General features: G+C 50.6%; 3 protein-coding genes across 4 annotated transcripts; 2 read left to right on the plus strand and 1 right to left on the minus strand.

Annotated features, from left to right (window-relative positions):
* The first annotated feature begins 8,528 nt into the window (after positions 1-8,528).
* LOC123148760 (pentatricopeptide repeat-containing protein At5g44230) lies at positions 8,529-10,970 on the plus strand. The gene has a single exon (XM_044568248.1). It carries the CDS (start codon positions 8,849-8,851, stop codon positions 10,802-10,804), a length of 1,956 nt encoding a protein of 651 aa, XP_044424183.1. The 5' UTR covers positions 8,529-8,848; the 3' UTR covers positions 10,805-10,970.
* Positions 10,971-11,053: 83 nt separating this feature from the next.
* LOC123148761 (uncharacterized) lies at positions 11,054-13,099 on the minus strand. Its single transcript, XM_044568249.1, has 3 exons — positions 12,807-13,099; positions 12,320-12,570; positions 11,054-11,992 (listed from the first exon to the last, which is right to left on the minus strand). The coding sequence occupies exons 1-3, from the start codon at positions 12,823-12,825 to the stop codon at positions 11,540-11,542; spliced, it is 723 nt and encodes a 240-aa protein (XP_044424184.1). The 5' UTR covers positions 12,826-13,099; the 3' UTR covers positions 11,054-11,539.
* A 163-nt stretch (positions 13,100-13,262) lies between these two features.
* Positions 13,263-17,226, plus strand: LOC123148763 (nifU-like protein 3, chloroplastic). 2 transcript variants are annotated; one of them, XM_044568250.1, is made up of 8 exons: positions 13,263-13,412; positions 13,498-13,633; positions 13,710-13,833; positions 14,600-14,834; positions 15,918-16,241; positions 16,335-16,419; positions 16,508-16,797; positions 16,965-17,226. In XM_044568250.1, exons 5-8 carry the CDS (start codon positions 16,146-16,148, stop codon positions 17,154-17,156), a joined length of 663 nt encoding a protein of 220 aa, XP_044424185.1. In that variant the 5' UTR covers positions 13,263-13,412; positions 13,498-13,633; positions 13,710-13,833; positions 14,600-14,834; positions 15,918-16,145; the 3' UTR covers positions 17,157-17,226. The 2 variants fall into 2 exon arrangements, with proteins under 2 accessions (XP_044424185.1, XP_044424186.1); XM_044568251.1 differs by lacking the exon at positions 13,263-13,412 and having other exon boundaries at positions 13,437-13,633.
* Positions 17,227-21,480: the final 4,254 nt, after the last annotated feature.

The raw sequence follows: 21,480 nt of genomic DNA on the forward strand, positions 1-21,480 counted from the left end.
GCAACCTCAAGTGCTTTGCCACATACTCATCTTCATTAGTTGTTCCCCTACTTGTAATGACATCTTCTATTCTCAACTAATGGTTCTGAGTCGTTAACATATGATAATTTCATATAATTCAGTCAGCAAAATTGATTTTGCCTACTGAATTATGCTAATGATGGCATACATGACCCAGTGTATCAGACACATGCCAATGTGCATAATAACCAAGCTGAGATTAGGGACCCAACCAGTCACCTTAATGTGCATAGAAAAGATTGAAGGGCGCTGCCATAGGAGGAAATCGACCCGAGGTCAGCCTCCCTCCCCTGTATATGTTCTTGCCTGTGCATTTACATGTGACTTCCTTTGGTGGTGCGCAGCTGCTGATGGGCCGAGCGCGATGTGCTGACTCTGCCCCGATGCTCAGGGACTGGACCAGTAGTGCTTGCATGGCTAGCATGAAAAATGAGGGTTCATTTTATGTCATAATCTTATTTTATTTTTCTGTCTTGCTCAGTAAAGCTTGCTTTTGTTAATTAGGCCAAACCTTTCATCCCATTTACAGAAGAAAACAAATAACTTGATGCTAACATGAGTTAGTTTGCTATCTGTGGAATGAATGTGTGTGAACCCGTGTGAAAATGCATAGACACAACGAGGCGCTCCAGCAATACAAGTGCGCACACAGGTTCAAAACATGCCGCCACCTTTATGATATCTTTACCAAATATGCGCGCAAGAAAGAGAAAATGCTATGTTATCGATGTGGTGGTAAGGGACATTTTATTGCTGAGTGTGTGGCTGAGCTGTGTGGCACTTGTGGCAAACCAGCACACGATTCGGGGGACTGTCCGTTTCTGAGAGATCAGGCACCATCACTCATGATGTATGGAGTGTACTGTGCTGAACTTACGTTCTTTGAATCTCCAACAGAGATGGAGGTTCCTGACGAGACTTTGAGTTTGACGGCTGGGTTAGTTAAGATTGCTAGAGGAGAGGTCTCGGAGGCACAGATTATTCAGAGGCTCAAGGAGTTAGCCCCTGGGGATTTCAGGTGGGAGCTTGCTAGTGTCGAGGACAAACTATTACGGGTTGAGTTCCCGTCAGTTGAGGACCTTCAGAGACTACTGAGTTTCGGGATGTGCAAGGTGCCAGGTACTGATGGCGTGCTTGAGTTTCACGAGTGGAAGAGGATTGAGCCTACAGGCAAGCCTCTGACTCAGGTTTGGCTGCGATTCTCTGGGGCTCCATCCAAGCCGATGCTGGATGCACGGGTAGTGGCCATTTTGGGTATCATGGTGGGCAGACCAGAGCGCGTGGATATGGACTTTACTAGAGCCCATGGGATTGCCCGTTTACTGGTCTGTGTGCTGAACATCGAGTATGTCCCTGAGGTGGTTAAGTGGGCATATCGAGGCCACATATATAACCTTGTCATTGAGTTCGAGGATGAGAGTCTGTTTGCCGAGGCGGCCAACGGGTCTGATACTGATATGCACGAGGATGATGATAGTTCGGCACTTAAGGAGGCACCAGCAGCTGACAGTGGACGTGAGTTGTCCACTCCGCAGGGTGCTGACTCTCACACATATGTGGATGGGATGGCTCCTCCTTCTACGGTGCCTACGACTACTCTCAGATTCGGTTCTTTCGAGCCGGCATCTGCACCCCCGAGACTGTGGAGTGATCGGGTGGAGTCTGATGAGGTGTCCGAGCACTCGCTTCCGGTTCTGGAGCTTGAGGAGCCAGTGATTCCTCTTCTTGGGGAGTCGCCGATCTTGGTTAGGGCTGAGGCGAAGGAGGTCGTTCTTGCAGGAGAGGGTCTGAAGCTGGTGACTTCGGATTCCTCCCCTCCGATCGCGACTTCGCAGGTGCAGCCGATGGTGCCGGCTGCTGATGGGGGCGTGGGGCAGGTGGCCTCGGTGCCCTCATCAGGGCCTGCGGTGGGTGAGCTACCGATGGTGCAGATTGATTCTTTGGGAGGGAGGCCGAGGCTGCTAGATCCGGCACCTTCCTCCCCTTTTACCGGGCCGGCGACGCTGGCGCCGGAGTCGCTTCTCGGAGAGGACTCGGGGCAGGTGGCCTCGGGATCCTCTTCTCTTGTGGAGCCCAGGGGGCTTGCTCGCCGACACCGTCGGTGCCGCCAGTTAGCCCTTGGGCCGAGGTGGATGGGGAGCTCGGGCAGGAGGCCCTGGCTCCACCTTCCCCCGGCTTGGGGCACTCCAGTAGAGCTTCTCGGGAGGAGGTGATTGCTTTCGGTGGTATTCCGGATCCGGTCTCTGAGGGGCGACGGTTGAGTAGCCGTCTCCAGGACCATCCGGAAGTGGACGACATTCAGCAGCGGTGCGCTATGAGGGCGGCCAAGCTTCGTGACGTGGAGGTCACTACTGGTATGTCAATCAATACCTCTAATTCTATTTTGCATTTTTCAAATGATGAGATTATAAACAATGCAAATAAGATAGGAATTTCACTAGGTAGTAATGATAGTGAAATTTCAAACTTGGTTAATGATATGCTGGATTTAGAGGCCGAGGGCGCTTGAGATGATTCGTAACTTAGTTGCGGTTAAACCAATGAATAACTCCGAGATTGATGCTTTGGGGGTCAGGGTGCTCGATAACTTTTGTGCAGACCTTGCTCATCCGTCTCCTGAACCTGAGGAGGAGGATGAGCGAGTGGACTTTGTAGAGGTGCGCGCCTCTGAGACTGGTTGTGAGGACTAGCTGGAAGTTTCAATATTCCTAAACGCAAATGGAAGCGGAAGATCTACCCAGACTCTGCAGTGCGTAGGAGCGCGCGGATAAGAACGGCTAAAAAAATCCATGACAAGATATGAAAGGAATCTTTTGGAATAGCAGAGGTCTGAAAGACTTGGCTAAAAGAAGGTTTCTTGCTGAGGCTTCTATTGAGCATAGGTTGGACTTTATCGCTTTATCGGAAACTGGTAGAGCTGACTTTTCGCCTCAATTTCTCAATACACTTCCGGGAGGTATTGATTTTGATTGGCATTGTCTACCGCCGCGAGGAAGATCGGGTGGGATTTTACTCGGAGTTAAATGTGATTCGTTAGAAGTCCGAAACGTGGTCATGGGGGATTTCGCTGTTAAGTTTAGGGTGAGGTCGAAGACCGATGGGTTTAACTGGGCTTTGGTGGCGGTATATGGAGCCGCACAGCCCGAGCTTAAACCAGATTTTTTGGCTGATCTGGTTAGGATTTGCGGTTCTGAACAACTTCCTATCCTGGTGGGGGTGATTTTAATATCATCAGAAGGCGTGATGAGAAGAATAATGATAATTTTGACGGCAGATGGTCGTTCATGGTTAACACAATCATTGAAAGCCTGGATCTGCGTGAGATAGAGCTTTCGGGCAGGAAGTTTACCTGGGCTAACGCCTTGCCAAATCCAACGTTCAAAAAGCTGGATCGGGTTCTGGCTAGCGTCGAATGGGAACAGAAATTCCCATGTGTAACAGTCCAGGCACTTTCTCGTGGTATTTCTGATCACACACCGTTATTCCTTGACTCTGGGGAGGCCACCCATGTTGGAAATAAGAATATTTTCTCTTTCGAGCTTGCGTGGTTTGAGAGAGAAGGTTTCTTAGATCTCGTAGCCAGAGAATGGGCTAAGGATGCAGGAGGTAGAACTGCACTTGAGCGTTGGCAGAATAAAATTAGGCACTTGAGAAGTTTCCTACGTGGGTGGGCTAAGCATCTTAGTGGGGTCTATAAGATTGAGAAGGAACAGCTCCTTACGCTTATTCAGTCCTTGATGTAAAAGCCGAGACCATGATCCTGCCAGCCTCGGAGCTTCATGCCAAGATCGACGCGGAAATGAGGCTGAAAGAGCTCCTTCATGAGGAAGAATTAAAGTGGGCACTTCGGGCTAAGGTCCGAAGGGTCGTCCAGGGGGGCGCAAACACACAATTCTTCCACATGATCGCTAATGGTAAACATAGAAAGAAGAGGATCTTTCAGCTTGAACAAGATGAGGGGACGATTCTTGGTCAGGAAAACTTAAAGCTTTAAATTACTGAGTATTACAAGCAGTTGTTTGGGCCTCCAGAGGATAACTGTGTGTCGCTGGATGAGTCTAGGATTGAGGATGTGCCTCAACTGACGGCTGTTGAGAATGATATTTTAGTTGCTCCTTTTTCTGAGAAAGAGGTGTATGACGCCATTTCCCAGATGAAGAATAATAAGGCTCCTGGCCCGGATGGTTTCCCGGCAGAGTTCTACAAGAAGTGTTGGCACATTATTAAAGGAGATCTATTGCCTTTGTTCAATGATCTATTCTCTGGCCAGCTTCACCTTTTTCAGCTGAATTTTGGAACGATAACACTTGTTCCCAAGAAGACAGAGGCAGTGCGGGTTGAGCAATTCCGGCCAATCTGTCTTCTTAATGTTAGTTTCAAAAAATTTACAAAGGTCGGGATGAATAGGCTCACACAGATTGCGCATACTATGGTGCAGCCTACTCAAACTGCTTTCATGCCAGACAGGAACATTCTTGAAGGGGTGGTGGTACTGCATGAAACGCTCCATGAGATTCACACGAAAAAACTTGATGGAGTGGTTTTTAAGGTGGATTTCGAGAAAGCGTATGATAAAGTCAAATGGCCTTTCCTTCAACAGGCATTACGCATGAAGGGTTTTGATGAAGCTTGGCGACGCCAAGTAGAATCCTTCACGCAAAAAGGGAGTGTTTGAATTAAAGTGAATGGCGATATAGGTCATTATTTCCAGACACACAAGGGCCTCAGACAAGGTGATCCAATGTCTCCTATTCTGTTCAACATTGTTGTTGATATGTTGGCAATCTTGATAGGTCGGGCAAAGGAGGCCGGACAAGTAGGTGGCTTGGTGCCTCATCTAATTGATGGTGGTGTGTCCATGCTACAGTACGCCGATGATACAATCATCTTTATGGAGCACAACTTGGCTAAGGCGAGAAATATGAAGCTGGTACTGTGCCTTTTCGAGCAATTGACCGGTCTGAAGATTAACTTCCATAAAAGCGAGTTGTTCTGTTTTGGTAGAGCCAAAGAGGAACAAGATGCATACAAGCAACTGTTTGGTTGCGAATTGGGGGCTCTGTCGTTCACTTATCTAGGTATTCCCATTCACCATCGTAAGTTGACTAACAATGAATGGAAGTGTATCGAGGATCGGTTTGAGAAGAAACTGAGCTGCTGGAAGGGCAAACTCATGTCGTATGGAGGCCGATTGATTCTCATTAATTCGGTGCTCACGAGTATGCCTATGTTTCTTTTATCCTTTTTTGAAGTACCAGTTGGAGTTAGGAAAAGGCTGGACTTCTATCGGTCACGTTTCTTCTGGCAGAGTGATGAACTTAAGAGAAAGTACCGTTTAGCCAAATGGGATGTCATCTGCCGACCAAAAGACCAAAGGGGTCTTGGGGTTGAGAACCTTGAAGTCAAGAACAGATGCCTTCTCAGTAAGTGGCTATATAAGTTATCTGCCGAGACTGAGGCAACTTGGATGCAAATTCTTCGTAACAAGTATCTGTACTCTAAGACCTTGTCGCAGGTGACAGTTAGACCAACTGATTCGCCTTTCTGGAAGGGGCTAATGAGGGTCAAAGCTACTTTCTTTAATAGAACTAAGTTTATTGTTGGTGATGGCAATAACACTCGATTCTGGGAGGATACTTGGCTTGGTGATACGCCGTTGGCTCTTCAGTATCCGTCGCTATATCGTATTGTGCAGCGACGTGATGCTCTAGTTGCAACGAGTTTGCAATCCGCTCCCCTTAATATTCACTTTAGGAGGGTGCTTGCTAGGGACCGGTGGGAGGCTTGGATTCATCTGGTGAGTAGACTGATGGAGGTTCAGCTTACTCATCAGCCCGATCAGTTGTGTTGGAAGCTTACTAGATCTGGGGAATTCACAGTCAAGTCGATGTACATTGATCTCATCAACTCTAGTGTTATTCCTAGTTCAAAACATGTTTGGAAAGTTAAGGTTCCTCTGAAAATCAAAGTGTTTATGTGGTTTGTACATAAACAAGTCGTTCTAACAAAAGATAATTTGATTAAGCGCAACTGGACAGGTTCTACTAGGTGTAGTTTCTGTGATCGGGATGAAACTATCCAGCATCTTTTCTTTGATTGCCCGTTGGCGAGAGTGTTGTGGCGCTCGGTGCAAATTGCCTTTAACATTACTCCTCCGAATTCGGTCAGGACGTTATTTGGAATGTGGCTTGTTGGTATAGAGGCCGAAACAGCTAGACAAATTCGAGTAGGAGCATGTGCATTATTATGGGCAATTTGGAACTGCAGAAATGATTTGGCTTTTAACAGAACAACTACTATTCATTTTTTGTAGGTTTTATTCCGGGCTATTGCGCTAATCCGTATGTGGTCCTTACTCACTCCGACGGAGGCCAAGGAGCGTTTGGTTACTGGATCTGTCCGGTGGGACATGATAGCGCGGGATATCTTCAACCGGTTTGGATGGCGGTCATGTAATAGGATAGGCGATTAGTTTACCTATCTATCTATCTTATGCCAGCCGGTTGTGGCTTTTGGGCCTTTTTTTGTTTTCCTAGCTCTTTGTGAGCCAGCCTACTTTTTTGCAGCAGATTGCAAGACCTTGTTGAACTACTTTATTTATTTATAATTGTGGCCGTATGCATCGCTCTGATGTAGAGGCCGGGGAGTCCCCCTTTTTGAAAAAAACACATTAACTGAACTGTTATTTCACAGATAGCAAACTATTTGTTTTCTTCTTTGTTATTCTTGTAAGAAATTATTTTCTTTGCTATGCATCCCTCATGATTATTTTGTCTTCAATAAATCCAGCGCTAGGTTCTTCAAACTACAGCGTTCCTGAATAGTATGTGCATCACTTCTCTTAGAGTCATTTGTTTTTTAACAAATCTTACATGTATTTTCTAATCTCATTCATGAGGAATTTTTAATATACGGACACATTTCTTACCGAGGATGTTCTATCTAAAATCAAATTGTCACAGACGTCATTCTCATACTACTTTCAGGTTTACTACACAGAGAAGTACCTCCAGGAGTGCATTAACCTAGAACATGATGCATTGCCAATCAAGCTTGCAGACGGCGAGGTCTCCGTCACGTCTCGCCATCACAGGGAATGACAAGAGGACCACCATCACAATGAACTGGTCAGTTCCGTCATCACAAACATATATGAGGGTGACATCTGGGCCTTCTACTTGAGACGCAAGACAAGGTGTACTGTTAATGATCGCGCCTATCGCTTATATAAATATAATCCATGTATATCGTGCTCTTGTATATTGAACCTTCTACCTCTGTGCCTTGCTTTACTTCTGATCATCTAGACATCAACATGGTACCTATGTGTTCGTGTGTGTTCATCACCGTGATTAATATCCTCCCTTTCACTCCTACAACCGATACATTATAATTTTTTACTGATGGCCAATCATTACTTTCAAGCTTATGTGTGTAACAGGTATGGTGGCCTATTTAGTAGCGCACCATAACGCCTCAGGAGGCGCCACCCGGTGGCACCCCAGCCACTAGTACGGAATATTAGTGACTAACCGTGTGTGACAGGTACAGGTAGAAGATAGCCCATGGCTGCTCCAGGGGTGAGGAGATCGTTAGTGAAGAAGGACAACAACAAGGCCATGTAGATGATAACAGCAAGCTACTGGCACAACCCTTCACGGTGGCTGGTAGTGGTAGGCGGTCTTCTGGACCCTTAGCGCTTCTTTAGGATCGGCAATTGAGCCTTTTGGGAGTCTTACTTGTACGTAATCATCATCCTTGTAAGGGGACACATACCTCCCTTATATATCTGGGCGCTAGGGAACAGGGACCGAAACCAAAACATTGGTTTGGCACCTCCAATCATGGTGCACTTTCTTATGGGAAGGAGACTTTTTCTCCCCTTAATTTCTCTCAGTTTGTTACACTGAGATCAACTCCAATATTTTCCCTCTTGATCGAAAGGTTAACAAACATCATAAGCCCACTTTTCATAGAAATAAAGTAGGGTACGTAAGGCAGTAGGAGGAGAGGTGGATGTAGCATTGGCAAATGAGTGTGGAAAGAAGAGGCTAGTGGGAAGGTAGGTGAAGTATGGTATCGGGATTTTTTTTCATTATCCAACACTGTGAAGTCGACGAATGTAAATGGAAGGTTGATGCATTTTCATAGTAGACCTTGTAATACTTTTTTAGAAGAATAATATTCGCTTGAGTTGAGGAAGAAGGAGGGTCTGTTTTTCTTCGAAAATGGAGAATCTCTTGAGCAATAAGAATGTAATGGCGTACTGCAAGTTGTGATGTGGGATTTAGTACAAAGGGTGTTATATTTGTGACCAATATCGACTTTTTTCATAATTATTATTTTTTGAATCATGCTTGGATGGTCGCAATTTTTTTTCCTTAGCTACCATTGACCAAAACATATAGTAAAAAAAGAACCCTGGCCAGACCACAAAATATTGAGCGACCAACTTTTCTATGAGATTTTTTTTTGAGCAATTTTTTTATGAGATTGGACTGGGCTCCAACGAAACACACAGAAAGAAAGACCCGACCAAGCCAGCCCAATTTGTCTCTGATCAGCCCATATACAGGCAGACCGCGAGTGACGAGGCCCAAAGTTCCCTTCTCCGGTCGGTGTAGCCAGGGAAAAAGCGGCAGCGCGGCTCTGCTCCGGCGTTTCAATAGTTCGCCTCGCGCCGCCGCGCCGGCTCCCGCGAAACACCGCGCGTTTCCGAAACTAGCCACCGTCGAACCGCGGCGTGCCGCAAAAAGCGTGCATCTCGCCGGGCGCCGTCTCCCAGAACACCGCTCGCCACGCGCCGTGCCGCGCGGGCGATGCCGGCATGGTGCACCTCGCCAGGCCGCGTCCCCCGCCCGCGCTGCTCCCCCGCGCGTCGCGGCCGCCGCTCTCCGCCGCGCTGCCGCTGCCCCTCCTCCCTCCTCCCTCGCTAGCCTCGCTCCTCCTCGCGGCCGTCGACTCCTCCCCGTCCCTCCGGCACCTCCGCAGCCTCCACGGGCTCCTCGTCCGCCTGCCGCTCCCTGCCCACTCCCTCCCCTACCTCCTCTCCCGCCTCCTCCGCCGATTCGCCGCCCTCCCGCCCCCGCACGCCCCGCTCCCCTACGCGCTCTCCGTCTTCTCCGCGCACGCTCCCCCGGATCCGTTCCTCGCTGCCGCGCTCCTCCGCTTCGCGCTCCTCACGCAGCCGCCGCTGATCCCCTTCCGCCTCTTCTCCCGCCTCCTCCGCATCCCCCGCGACGGGCTCCCCTTCCTCCCGTTTGCCTTCTCCCCGCTCGCCAAGTCCGCCGCGGCCGCGCGCTCCCTGCCGGCCGTCCAGGCCGCCCACGCGGCCTCGATCCTCCTCGGCGGGTTCGATAAGCACCGGTTCGTTGAGAACTCGCTGATCGGCGCTTATGTCACCTGCGGTGACATCGGTGCCGCACGGAAGGTGTTCGATGAAATGGTGGTCAAGGATGTCATTTCCTGGACGAGCATTGTGGTGGCATACTCCAAGAGTGGCGATATGGGTTCCGCAGAGGAGGTGTTTGCGCAGTGCCCGGTGAAGGACATGGTGGCGTGGACAGCCATGCTTACCGGGTACGCTCAAAATTCCATGCCGGCGAAGGCATTGGAAGTGTTTGATCGGATGGCCACCATTGGCATGGGCATTGACGAGGTCTCATTGACGGGTGCAATCTCAGCTTGTGCTCAGCTTGGCGCGGTGAGGCGTGCTGCCTGGGTTCAGGAGATCGCAGAGAGGAATGGCTTTGGGCAGAATGTGGTTGTCGGGTCAGGGTTGGTGGATATGCATGCCAAGTGCGGACTAATTGATGAAGCACGCAGTGTTTTTGATGGGATGCAGGAGAAGAATGTGTACACATATAGCTCAATGATTGTTGGCCTCGCCTCTCATGGGAGGGCTAAAGAGGCAATTGCTTTGTTCAAGGACATGGTTAGGAGGGCCGATGTGGTGCCCAACCATGTGACCTTTATAGGGTTATTGACAGCTTGCAGCCATGCAGGGATGGTCAGAGATGGGCGCTTCTACTTTGCACAGATGAAGGACAAATATGGGATATTGCCATCTGCAGATCACTATACTTGTATGGTCGATTTGCTTGGTCGGGCTGGATTGGTGGACGAAGCTCTGGATCTTGTGAGGTCAATGACCGTGGAGCCTCATGGTGGTGTGTGGGGAGCGCTGCTTGGGGCTTGTCGGATCCATGGGAATACTGATGTTGCCAAGGTTGCAGCTGAACATCTATTTAAGCTTGAGCCAGAGGGTATAGGGAACTACGTGCTGTTATCGAATACACTTGCATCAGCAGGAAAGTGGGATGAAGTCTCAAAGGTTCGGAAACTAATGAGAAGCCGGGGGCTGAAAAAGGATCCTGCTGTGAGCTCGTTTGAAGGCAGAGATGGTTTGGTCCATCAGTTCTTTGCTGGTGACAATTCTCATCCAAGGACCAATGAAATAAAGAAGGCATTATTAGAGCTAGCTGCGAAATTGAAGCATGCTGGTTATGTGCCAATCCTGACGTCTATTGTTTATGATGTGAGTGATGGAGAGAAAGAAAGGCTGTTAATGGGTCACAGTGAGAAACTTGCTCTGTCGTTTGGATTGCTGACTCTTGGATCTAGATGCACAATTCGAATAGTAAAAAATCTAAGGATCTGCGAGGATTGCCATTTGTTTATGCAACTTGCCTCAAGAGTTGAGCAGGCTGAGATTATAGTCAGGGACAATATGAGATTCCATCATTTCAAAGATGGAGAATGCTCATGTGGTGGATTCTGGTGAAAGAAGAAAAGCAACAATAGTTCAACAAAATATGGCAGGACAGGAACTTGATTGATTAATGTTGCATGTAATAAATTGTTTATTTGGCTTGTTTCTTGAGCATTGACACCCAATATTAAATAGCAGGATAAGCTAACTTCAGTGTGCAACATCTGGTTCAAGAGCAGTTTTGGCTTGGCTAATTTGCTACGATTTGTTACATGATGCAGACCTAAGCTGGCAATGTTTGGGTTATAAATAACCTGGGTGTTTGATCACAAAAGGTCCCATATTTATTTTGCAGAATGCTACTTTAACTTACATTGGATGATGCAGATAAACAAAGCAAATGCAAACGGCGAAACACTGCCCACGGTGTACGTTAGCAAGAATTTCTTTTAGAGCATTGGTGGACATAACTATTGCAGGAGGACAGAAGTCAGGTCATTTCCTACTTGCTAATGTCTCTGTCATTCTGGATTATGGGGAGGACAAATAAGAAATGAATTGCTGCCAATACTTTGCTATCTTGGTGTTACATTAATGTGCTCCTAGCAAAGTCCTTGTGCTTGACAACCTGAGAAGCTCTAGAATTCCGCATACAAATTACTCATGACTGAGGTATAGTTCAGACCAAAATTTGAGGCCAGCATGTCAAGGAGATATGATATGCTATGAGATAGCTTGGAAGTGTTAACATTTGCTTCTTGCACCATGAAACCAACTGATCTGGGATGCCAATTGGTTGTCAACTTCTCATCGATGCTGACCAGAAGGGTTTCTTTCCCTGCTGTTGGAGAAGAGCCAGTGTGGTGCTTTTGTTGCATTTGAACTGGGGGCAATGCTTAGTTTGAGATCGAGATCACCTTCCATAGAAACACTCCAACTTTCACCTTCAACTGATTTACTGCTTTCTGGTCTTCTTTCTTGGCTTCTTGAAGTTTCTTCGTCGAAGAGGTTTAAGCATGACACTGGCTTGCATTCTTGAAGAAACGACTGTTCAGGTAATTGCCTAGTATCAGAGTACTGTGCGTTTCCAAGACAAGCAGATTGACTAGTCTCTGACATACAAGAGCTATTCTTGAGGTTTGGCCTGTGGCCCTGCACCATTTCTCGAGTATCTTCTGTTCTGAGTTGGAAACTGTTCTCACCACGTAATTCAGCCATCAGTGCTTTCTGTACCCTGTATAGCCGATGCAGTTCATGCACCTGACGCAAGAAAACAGGAATGTAAAACTCTGAGTTGCAGAATGACAAGACAATCACAGAACAGTAGTAGTTGGTTTTCAGGTGAATGACTATGCAGGTTAACAGCACCATGCACTGCATTATATCATGAAGGTAGAACACATGTTAATTATTCTCGTTGATGACTGCAAACGTATATTGCAAATTCAAGAGTCTAAAGATCTATTCTGGTATTTGAACTTTGAGTTGCTCACTTTTGATCTTTCCCAATCTCAATGCTCTATATATGTCTTGTAAATCTGGTGCTTTATGCGACGATGAATTATGAATAACAAAACTACTTGTTACCTGTTGCCTGAAGACCTCATCATGTTCCATGATTGTTCTCCGAAGTGATTCCTTGCTGTCGTGTTTGGAATACCTGTCCATTATATCTGCCAAGATGTCGTTCAAAAGCTCTCCTCCACTAGCTTTCAGCAATATTTTGGCTAGTTTCTGAACAGAACCTCTACTTTCTAGCTCTCTAATGATGGTTATTCCTCCTTTCTCCAACAGGGCAAAGAGGATTCTATGAGTACAAAACAAATCAGTAGCCATTCCTGAAACAGTCAGATAGAAAGGTCAGACTCGTCACCAATATTGTCTGCATGGTAAGTGAATTATCACATAAAATTTTAAACTGCAACCAGAGTTTAATTCTACGATTTGCAAGGCAGATGAATTATCACATGCTTGACTGCAGAGATAGAGGGAAATCGGCCGATGCTGGATGCTGGGCCAATACAGCATCGCGAAATCAAACATAGAGCAGCAATTCACATGAAGATTCACTCACCTGAAAATCGGCGACTCATGCTGCGGCTGCCTATCTCGCATCTTCACTCTCCTCTGGACTTCGGTTATAGCTCATGAGCACCGGGAACCTCCACACACCAGCAAGGGCACTGACGACGGGCGCAAGCTCTCCTCAGCACCCATTACTCATTTCGCAGCTGCGGATGGCGGCCGAGCATGGGAGAATTGCGAGGGAGAAGAAGCTCTGGAATCTGGATGCAGCAGCAGCAAGGCTCCCTCTCCTCCTCATGCTCATGGAGCAGACCGCATCCTTTTGTAGGAATAACAATAGGCGAGCCAACCAAAAGGGGAGGAAAGGCAGCAATGCAAAGGCTCGAGACAGGCTGTGCGATGGCTAAGCAGCAGCAGGAGCAGGATGCAGGGGCAGCAACGAGGCAAAAGCCGAGGATTTGAGATCGTTGGCAGGAGGCAGAGGTATTTGTTTATAACAAACAGGGGAGGCTCAGCTCAAGGAAGGAAGGATCAGGGAAGCGCGGCGGCCAATGGGACGGCCAAATCTCGCTGGTTTAATGAAACAAGGAGGCCAACCTACATGCATGTGGAGTAGATATTTCACGCAGGGCTTGCCGGGACTAAAGATACCAAGGTGTTTTCAAATCGCCACCCCCCACCCCCCACCCCCACTCTGATATAGGATAAGCGAGGCCAGACATATCTTCACATGTTTGCAGTTTGTAGTAGATCTGCAGATACCGTGGGCCCGCGGCAAGGAGTTATCCTGGCCTGCTGCTGCTGTCCTTGGTAGTAGTCGTCGTCGCAGTCCCGACCCTGGGGCCTGCCCACCAGTACAACAACCTCTGAAGAAAAGTAAACCTCCGTTTGAGCTTCGTCTATGTGAGTTGCAAGGCCTTCCTAACTTTGTGTTTTTTTTAACCCTGGACAGGTTGTTGTTGTTGTTGCTACTGCTGCTGTGCTGCTGCGGCATGTTCGATCCCTGCCTTCCCAGGATTCTAGGACGCCCGTATCTCAAACTCAGCCTTTGTTAATCACATGATTGCACCGACAAGGTACTAAACTAACCTCCCCTGTTCATCTAAATTGCGCTTGGGTTGACTTAACAGTAGCTAGGCTGTTCAATGATCAGTTCGTGATTTGATTTGGGGTCCAGATTCCATATGGTTTGACTTTTCTTTGTTATTTCTGCGCCTTCCCTCGCCTTGATGGATCCACGCCTTGATTTAAGGCAGTCTCGATCATATATGATATGAACACTTGAACTGTTGAACAGCATCCCGAGCTAAGCACCAAGATTTTTTTGGGAACGGCTTAATCTGGAGTTTTAATACTATAGTATGTTTTCTTCTCCTTCAGATATGCTAGTGGTACATACATACATAGGACGGTAGCACAGTACAACGTAGGATAAGATTGCGCTGCCCATCACTACTCGGCTGTCCGAGAATCCTATGTCGACAACTCACCACAACTTAATGCCGGGGCCGGCCATGTTACTTTCTATCCACTCTAACCCCGAACTGCATTCTTTTCTCGTGCACCCTTTTTCCACCAAAGAAGGGATTCTGGATATCAGACTGTCACTGTTCCGAAAAGGATTTGCACTTGGACACATACGGCATGATCAAACTGCTGACCCTGTCTCGTGTTTTTCAGTTCGTGTTCATTGATGAGCCCAGTCTTGTTGGTTAGGCTCTCAATCATACGCGCCGCTGGTCTTAATTCGTGTGATTGCGTCCGTAGAATGAATGGAGTTGGGACTTGACATTCTACTGTACTATGACACGAGGTGGGAATCTAACAGACATTTCTGTGCAGGAGCCCCCATGCCATATGCCCAATATCAGACAAGCAAAATATCTGATATGGAAAGGAACTTCGCAACGTCATGGCCTCACGGCCATCCACGTACCACTCATGGTCAGACAGGCAGCATCAACTTCCGGATAACTTCGGGAACAAATCTACTGGCCCTTGCAGTCCCAGACAAGATATTCGATGGTTCCTTTCACGAGAGACTAGGCACGGGCGGCCAACTTGCGCATAACTAAAGGTACAAACAAGCATATTTATTCATGAAATGCTCGATTTCCTTGACAATTCCTCTAACGCACACACACATATCATCTGTCGTGCTACGATGCGCCTCCATGGACCGTCGGTAACCGCATTTTTCTCCGTCGACGCATCGAAACGCGGCGGCTTCTTTCCTTTTCTCGAAAGAGAAAAAGGAAATTCTCTAGCCAGCCCATGTGTCCGCCCGTGGCGCGCAGCTGATCTCCTGCGTGTTCTCGAAAAACAAAAGCCAGATGCTCATGGGCGGAATTGACCATGTGACTGATGCTACTGCTGGTGGGAGAGCTTGGAGATCTGGAGAATCAGGCGTGGGAGAGAGAGAGGGGGGGGGGGGGGGGGGGGGGGGTTCGGGGAGGACACCAAATAAGGAGCAGCACCAGCGGGCAGCGGCCAAATAATGGCGAGGCGACTGTCGCGCTCGCCCCGGAGGCCCGCCCGACAGGCTACCTGCCGCCGATCCCTTTCCTCGCTGTCTTCGTCGTCCGGGCAATCTCTTAATGAGCTTACTGCGTGTGCGTGCGTCTGTGTGCGCGCTTGGTGGCCAGCAGAAACAACGTCAAACTGGCTGGACGGACGGATCACATGGACCACACCACCACCCCGTGGCAACCCTGTCCCGGTCGGTGTTCGCATACGTCCTTGGATGCTCCCGGGTTTGGGCATAGATTATTGGTGGCCTTTTGGACCTTTCCCGGCCTAATTTTCTGCTGGCTCCTCGCTTGGGAGTGGATCGCAAAGTGGGTTTCAGGGCGTGGTGATATGGGTATCTTATCTGTGACCGTCGTCATGCTATGCTTGATGGTTCCCTTTAACTCTCTACTCTGAGAATGAGTGCTCAACCTTTTTGCAGACAGAAAAAAACTGTAAGCGCATCAATGATTTGGTCTAGTTTGAGATGGACTGGGTTCCGCCATTTTTTGCGCTTTACACATACTGCACAGTGAAAAACTGCTTTTGTGCAAAGACAGGATGCAGTTCTTTTAGGGATTTGTTTTGCAGAGTCTAGACGCCTCTTTTCTTACCTTTTTCTCTTTTTTTCTTCTTTTTTTTTGAGAAACAGACGCCTCTTTTCAGTAGGCTTTTCAGTTCGATCATGGGCCCTAGGCCCCGGAGACGATGGGCCACATTAGGCCCAACGAACCTTCACCTTGGTGAAAGGTGAACCACATCCTCTCCAGAAGCGAAAAGGAACCACGAACGGGTGAGCCTGCCTACGGCTGGCTCGACATCCACGACACACTCCCCACGCAAACCCCTCGCACCTAGTAGCAAGCAAAATCGGCTTCAGATGAGGCTCTACTCGCCGAATCTCCGGCAAGCCGCCGCAGGCCCCGGCGCCGGGTCTGGCGTCACCAACGCCCCCTTTGCAGCAGCTCTCGGCAAGGTGCGTACTTCCACCCACCGCACCCTCTTATTTTCAAACCATTTCCTCTTCCGCTGCTGCACCGACCGATCCTACTTGTGCTGTTGTGCGTAGAGTTCTTCGAGCTCCCTTATTCATGGCCGTCTCAGCTTCGGCCACGCGTCACTGCAGACACCGAACCACCGCACCAAGAGAGCAGGTGCGCGCACAAAGGAATCCAACTACAGCAGCATAGTACTTGCTAGAATTGTAGGATTAACCATGCGTTGATTGATTGATACCCGAAGGGTGGGCGGTGCGGGTGCTTCCCCTGACGGAGGAGAACGTGGAGAGGGTGCTGGATGAGGTGCGGCCGAGCCTGATGCGGGATGGAGGCAACGTGGCCCTGCACGAGATCGACGGCCTCGTCGTCGTGCTCATGCTCCAGGGCGCCTGCGGCTCCTGCCCCAGCTCCACCATGACGCTCAAGATGGGAATCGAGTCCCGCCTCCGTGACAAGATCCCCGAGATCCTTGAGGTCGAGCAGATCCACGACACCGAGACCGGGCTTGAGCTCAACACAGAGAATGTCGAGAAGGTCAGCCACATGCTTGCGTGCTCACTCACTGATCAATGCTCCATTGTGCATGCCACTTGTCTCTTTTCTGAGCCTGTAAATTTCTGTTACAGCATAGGTAGTTTGTTGAACAAAAATGCATTTTTTATTGATCAAACTGTGAATCTGAAGTTTGTCCAATGTTGTAGCTGCTAGATGAGATCAGGCCGTACCTTTCCGGCACCGGAGGTGGAAGCCTTGAGCTTGTTCAGATTGACGGTTTCGTCGTCAAGATTCAAATCAGTGGACCTGCAGCAGGTGTAATGACAGTACGTGTAGCTGTAACCCAAAAACTGAGAGAGAAAATACCATCGATCCTGGCTGTTCAGTTGACAGAGTAGAGACATAAATTCAGTTGTGCATCAATCAAAGGAAGACAATATTCAGCTTTGTGATTACGTTTCCATGTCAGTACTTCAGTCTTTTAGTTCTAATGAATCACTGCAGTGAAATACTAAACATACTAATACAGTTGTTATGTACAAGAATTATGTGGCTGGGAGAGAAGAAAACTCATTTCACCGTTAAATCTGAAAGGTATAGTTCAACAAAACTTTCGACCATTGTTACAACAGTGACAACACTTTCAGACTTCCAGTGCATTCATTCCCATGGCAAAGGCTATGCAAACATTTTCTGCAGACCTGGAATCTTCAGTTTCTCTAGTGGCACCTGGCTCCACAAAAATTCCTTCTCAGTGTCTCAAACTCTTTATCAACTCAAAGATTCTCCAATCTACATATATTTCTCTCAAATTGGCGGCTTGGGGCCATCTTTTATTCCCTGTTTGTCCCAGTCAAAGCGAGTTAGGTCATTGCAAGCCTATCTCTTTATTCCCTGTTTGCCCCAGTAAAAGCAAGTTTGTTCTTTGCAACAGCCAACAGTTCACCCTCGACATCAGAGGGTATAAACAGAGACCTTTGCTTAAACCACGCAGGCTTGGAAATTTTACATTGTCCAAGAAATAAACACGTTTCTTTTCAAAAGGGACCACAAGAGGGTTGATAGCTTCACGCAGCTTCTTCTTCAGTTTGATGCTCCTCCAATTGGGTTGCCTTCATCATTTGCCTAATCTCATCAATCTTCCCAAACTCCCGCTTCTTCTTCAAAAACCCTTCCAAAACCCTGAATGCGCGCTCTGTAGGTGCCATTCCCATCTCAACCAGCTCCCGGAAGCACCTATATGCTTCACCAACCACATCTCTGCAGCATAAACCGGTAACCAGAACATCCAATGCATGCCTATGAGGTACACATCCTTTCCCGATCAGATAATCCCACAGCTCCAGCCCAAGATCCGGTCGCCCATTCTCGCAGAAGACTTTCATGAGCAGCATTGTCGTCCTGGTTCTTGGCATGAACCCTGAGCCAATCATCTTGCTATATATCTTCCAGATCCCCTCTAAGTTACCAGCCCTCTGGAACCCACAAAGCATCGTGTTGTAGGTGACATCGTCCAGACCAAAACCCTTCTGCTCCATCTCGCCCATGAGCGCCATCCCGGACTGCAAATCCCTTGCCCTCACATAGGCCCCCATGAGCGCATTGTGAGCTCCACGGTCCGGAGTCACTCCGCACTGCTCCATTTCGTCAAACAGCCGACGTGCACGGGCCGCGTCCCTCACAATCCCAGCTCCGTATATCAGCGTGGTGAAAACCTGCAGCGTCGGCTTGCAGTTCTCCCTCTTGCGCATTTCGTCGAGCAGCTGGAGGGCGTCCAGAAACCTGCCTTTCTTGCAGTAGGCGTCCATCCTCACGCAGTAGGACACTGCATCCGGGACGAAGCCGCGCAGCACGGCGTCATGGTAGAAGAGGTCGAGCGCCTGCGCGTGGCCGGCCTCCTTGAACCCGAGCAGCAGCGTGTTGAAGGTGCGGGTGTCGGGCGGGTACGCGTCGCAGTACCGGTGGAACAGCGCGCGCGCCTCGGCGACGCGTCCGCGGGCGCAGAAGACGCGGAGCAGCGCGTTCAGCTCGGCGGCGCCGAACGAGCGCCCCGCGCGCGCCCAGACGGCGGCGGCGCACTCGAAGCGGCTGACGGCGGCGGCGAAGGACGCGCCGGGGGCGGAGGCGCAGAGCGCGGTGGAGAGGATGACGGAGAGGGCGGGCACGGAGAGAAGGTGGGGGTGGGTGGACGGGAGCGACTCGAGCAGCTGGAAGGAGTGGTGCGCGTAGCGGCGGGAGCGCGCGAGCAGGCGGAGGAGGACGGGGAGGGAGCTCTCCGGGACCGGGAAGTGGGGGAGCTCCAGCAAGCGGCGGAACAGGGAGAGCGCCGGGAGGGGCGGCGAGTGGGAGAGCAGGAGGTGGGAGAGGAGCGGCGTGAGGAGGGAAGGCGAGGAGGGCAGGATGGCGGTGATGAGCGGCGGGATCGCCGGCGCGTGCGTGAGGAGGAGGCGGGCGAGGTGCGAGACGGTCGGGGCGAGGAGCCGCTGGGCGGCGCGCGGCGGCGGCAGCAGGTTGGGCATGGCCGCGAGGCGCACCGGTCTCCGAGCTCCGGGGGAGGAATTTGACAAACGGAAATGATAATTGGTTGACGTTCGTCAGGAACGATTTTCCAGCGAACTATGTGGGAACCTTTGAATTTGGTGGCACGAATCTTAGGGCATCTCCACTCGTTGGCCTCCCCAGGAGCCAAATTTTCAGCTTCCTGGGGGCGCGCCGGCAGATATTTTGCGCTGGGGGTGAGATTGTTCACAGCCATGCCTCCACCCACGTCTCATCCAGCGGACGCGTGGCGGCAGAAGCAGGCTCAGGGCCGCGCCCGGAGGCGTGCGGGTCGTTGCTTCCCGAGGACGACGCCGACTGCTTCCTGACGACGACGACGCCGCCGCCGACGACTGCTACCCTCTGCGTGGACGACTTCTGCGTCTCGCCGGCCTTCCGCGGCCGCTTCCGCCGCGACGTCCCGCAGCTCGTGCGTCCGCCACGCGGGGCGACAAGAAGGAAGCAGGGCGCGCGCGTCCGCCCGACGTCCAGGAAGCAGGGCGCGGCGCCGTCCGCCACGCGACAAGGCGGGGAGGAAGCAGGGCGCGGCCAGCCCGTCCGCCATGCCGGCCACGCCGGACTCGGCGAGCGGCGACAGGGGCGTGCTCCTGGGCTGGAGCTCGACCCCAACCCGTCGGTAGCATGGACGGGGAAGCGGAGGAGGCTGCCGCGGCGAGCACGTCGTGCTGCGGGAGGTGGCCGCGTACCTCCTCGACCACGACCTCTGCGACAACCGTGGCGTCCATCCAGCGCTTCGTGGCTCACCACTATGACGCCGGCGAGCTTGGCCGCCGCCGCCGAGGACGGAGAGGAGGAGAAGGAGGAAGGGGGGCGCCCGACACGCCACGCCCCACGCGCCGCCCGGCCTCCCGCCCTGGCCGCCGCCAGTCGTGCCTGTGCGAGGGGCTGGTGCCGCCCGTGCGTGGCTCTCGCTCTCGCTCTCCCACCTCCTCCTCCCCCTCCTCCTCCACCTCCACCTCCGGCCTCCGGCCACGCTCCAGCCACCACAAACCCCCCGGATGGCCCTCAACATGACCTCGCCCTCGCCACCAATCCTCTGGACACGCTCCTCTCCTCTGTTGCGCCTCCTCCATCGCCTTTCTTTGACCTGCCTTATGTCAAAGCCGACCAGGTAGCTCTCCGCTGCTTCCTGGGGTGCGGCAACGCCATGGGCCTGGAGTTTGAGGACGACTGCAGTTACTACCACCGCCTTGACATCACCACCCCAGAACTCCACCTCGCATCACCCCTCTACATCGTCTTCGACTTCTCCAACCGCCACCTCGACGCCATTGTCGTCGCTGCTCTGCTTCAACCTGTTCTTGGTGGCAGTGCTGCTGACTTCTTCGTGGCCATGTGCTCTCCTCTTGTTTTCCGCCTCCATGTTGCCTCATCGCGTGTCGCAGAGATCATCCTCGCCCAAACCAGGGTCCGCCACCACAACTTCGCCTTCTTCTTCACTAGAACCCTGCCCCCGCTTCCACCACCACCCCAGGCCGCCGCGTCTTGCATGTCGCTTGCACACCTGCTTCAAATTCCAGATGATCTGGGTCTTCACTTTGAAGGCGTCACATGGTCACAACTCCGATCTCCAGTCTCAATTGATCCATGCAACCAGCCACACCGATGCCGCATGTATGCGCGTGTCATCCAGTTCCCGTTCGCCCTTAATGCCACCTCAATGGCCCTCATCCTTGCTCATCTATTCGGCGGCTTCCACCACAGCTTCAACATCACGAACGACGGTGACTCATGTTTCTCGTTCACCGTCGCCTCGCAAGAAGTCGCCAAGCTCATCGCCTCCATGGGTGACTTCCACAAGAAGGGCATGCTGATCCGTTTCCCCTAGCGACCACCCTTGGGTGGTGCCCGAGGCTCGATTCCTGGAGATGCCATGCCTCCGTCGTATGTCACCACGTCATCCTCACCGTCGGCGGTCGTCTTTGCATCCTTGCCACCAGCCTCAACAACTCTCGATCTACCTAAGGTGCGACGACAACGGCCTGGTATTAGCTTCTTTTACCGCATGCTTAATGTTAATCATTTTAGCCAGCTCCCCCCTCACGTGCATTACACTTACCACTCTCATTTATTCTGGATCACTTTCATGCCAATTAGTGTTAGGCCTAATGAAATGCTAGTCGAGTCAGCCCTAAATCACTGTTTTTTGGTCAAACAAGATTT

Source organism: Triticum aestivum, chromosome 7A, assembly GCF_018294505.1.
Source record: "Triticum aestivum cultivar Chinese Spring chromosome 7A, IWGSC CS RefSeq v2.1, whole genome shotgun sequence".
Lineage (NCBI taxonomy): Eukaryota > Viridiplantae > Streptophyta > Magnoliopsida > Poales > Poaceae > Triticum > Triticum aestivum.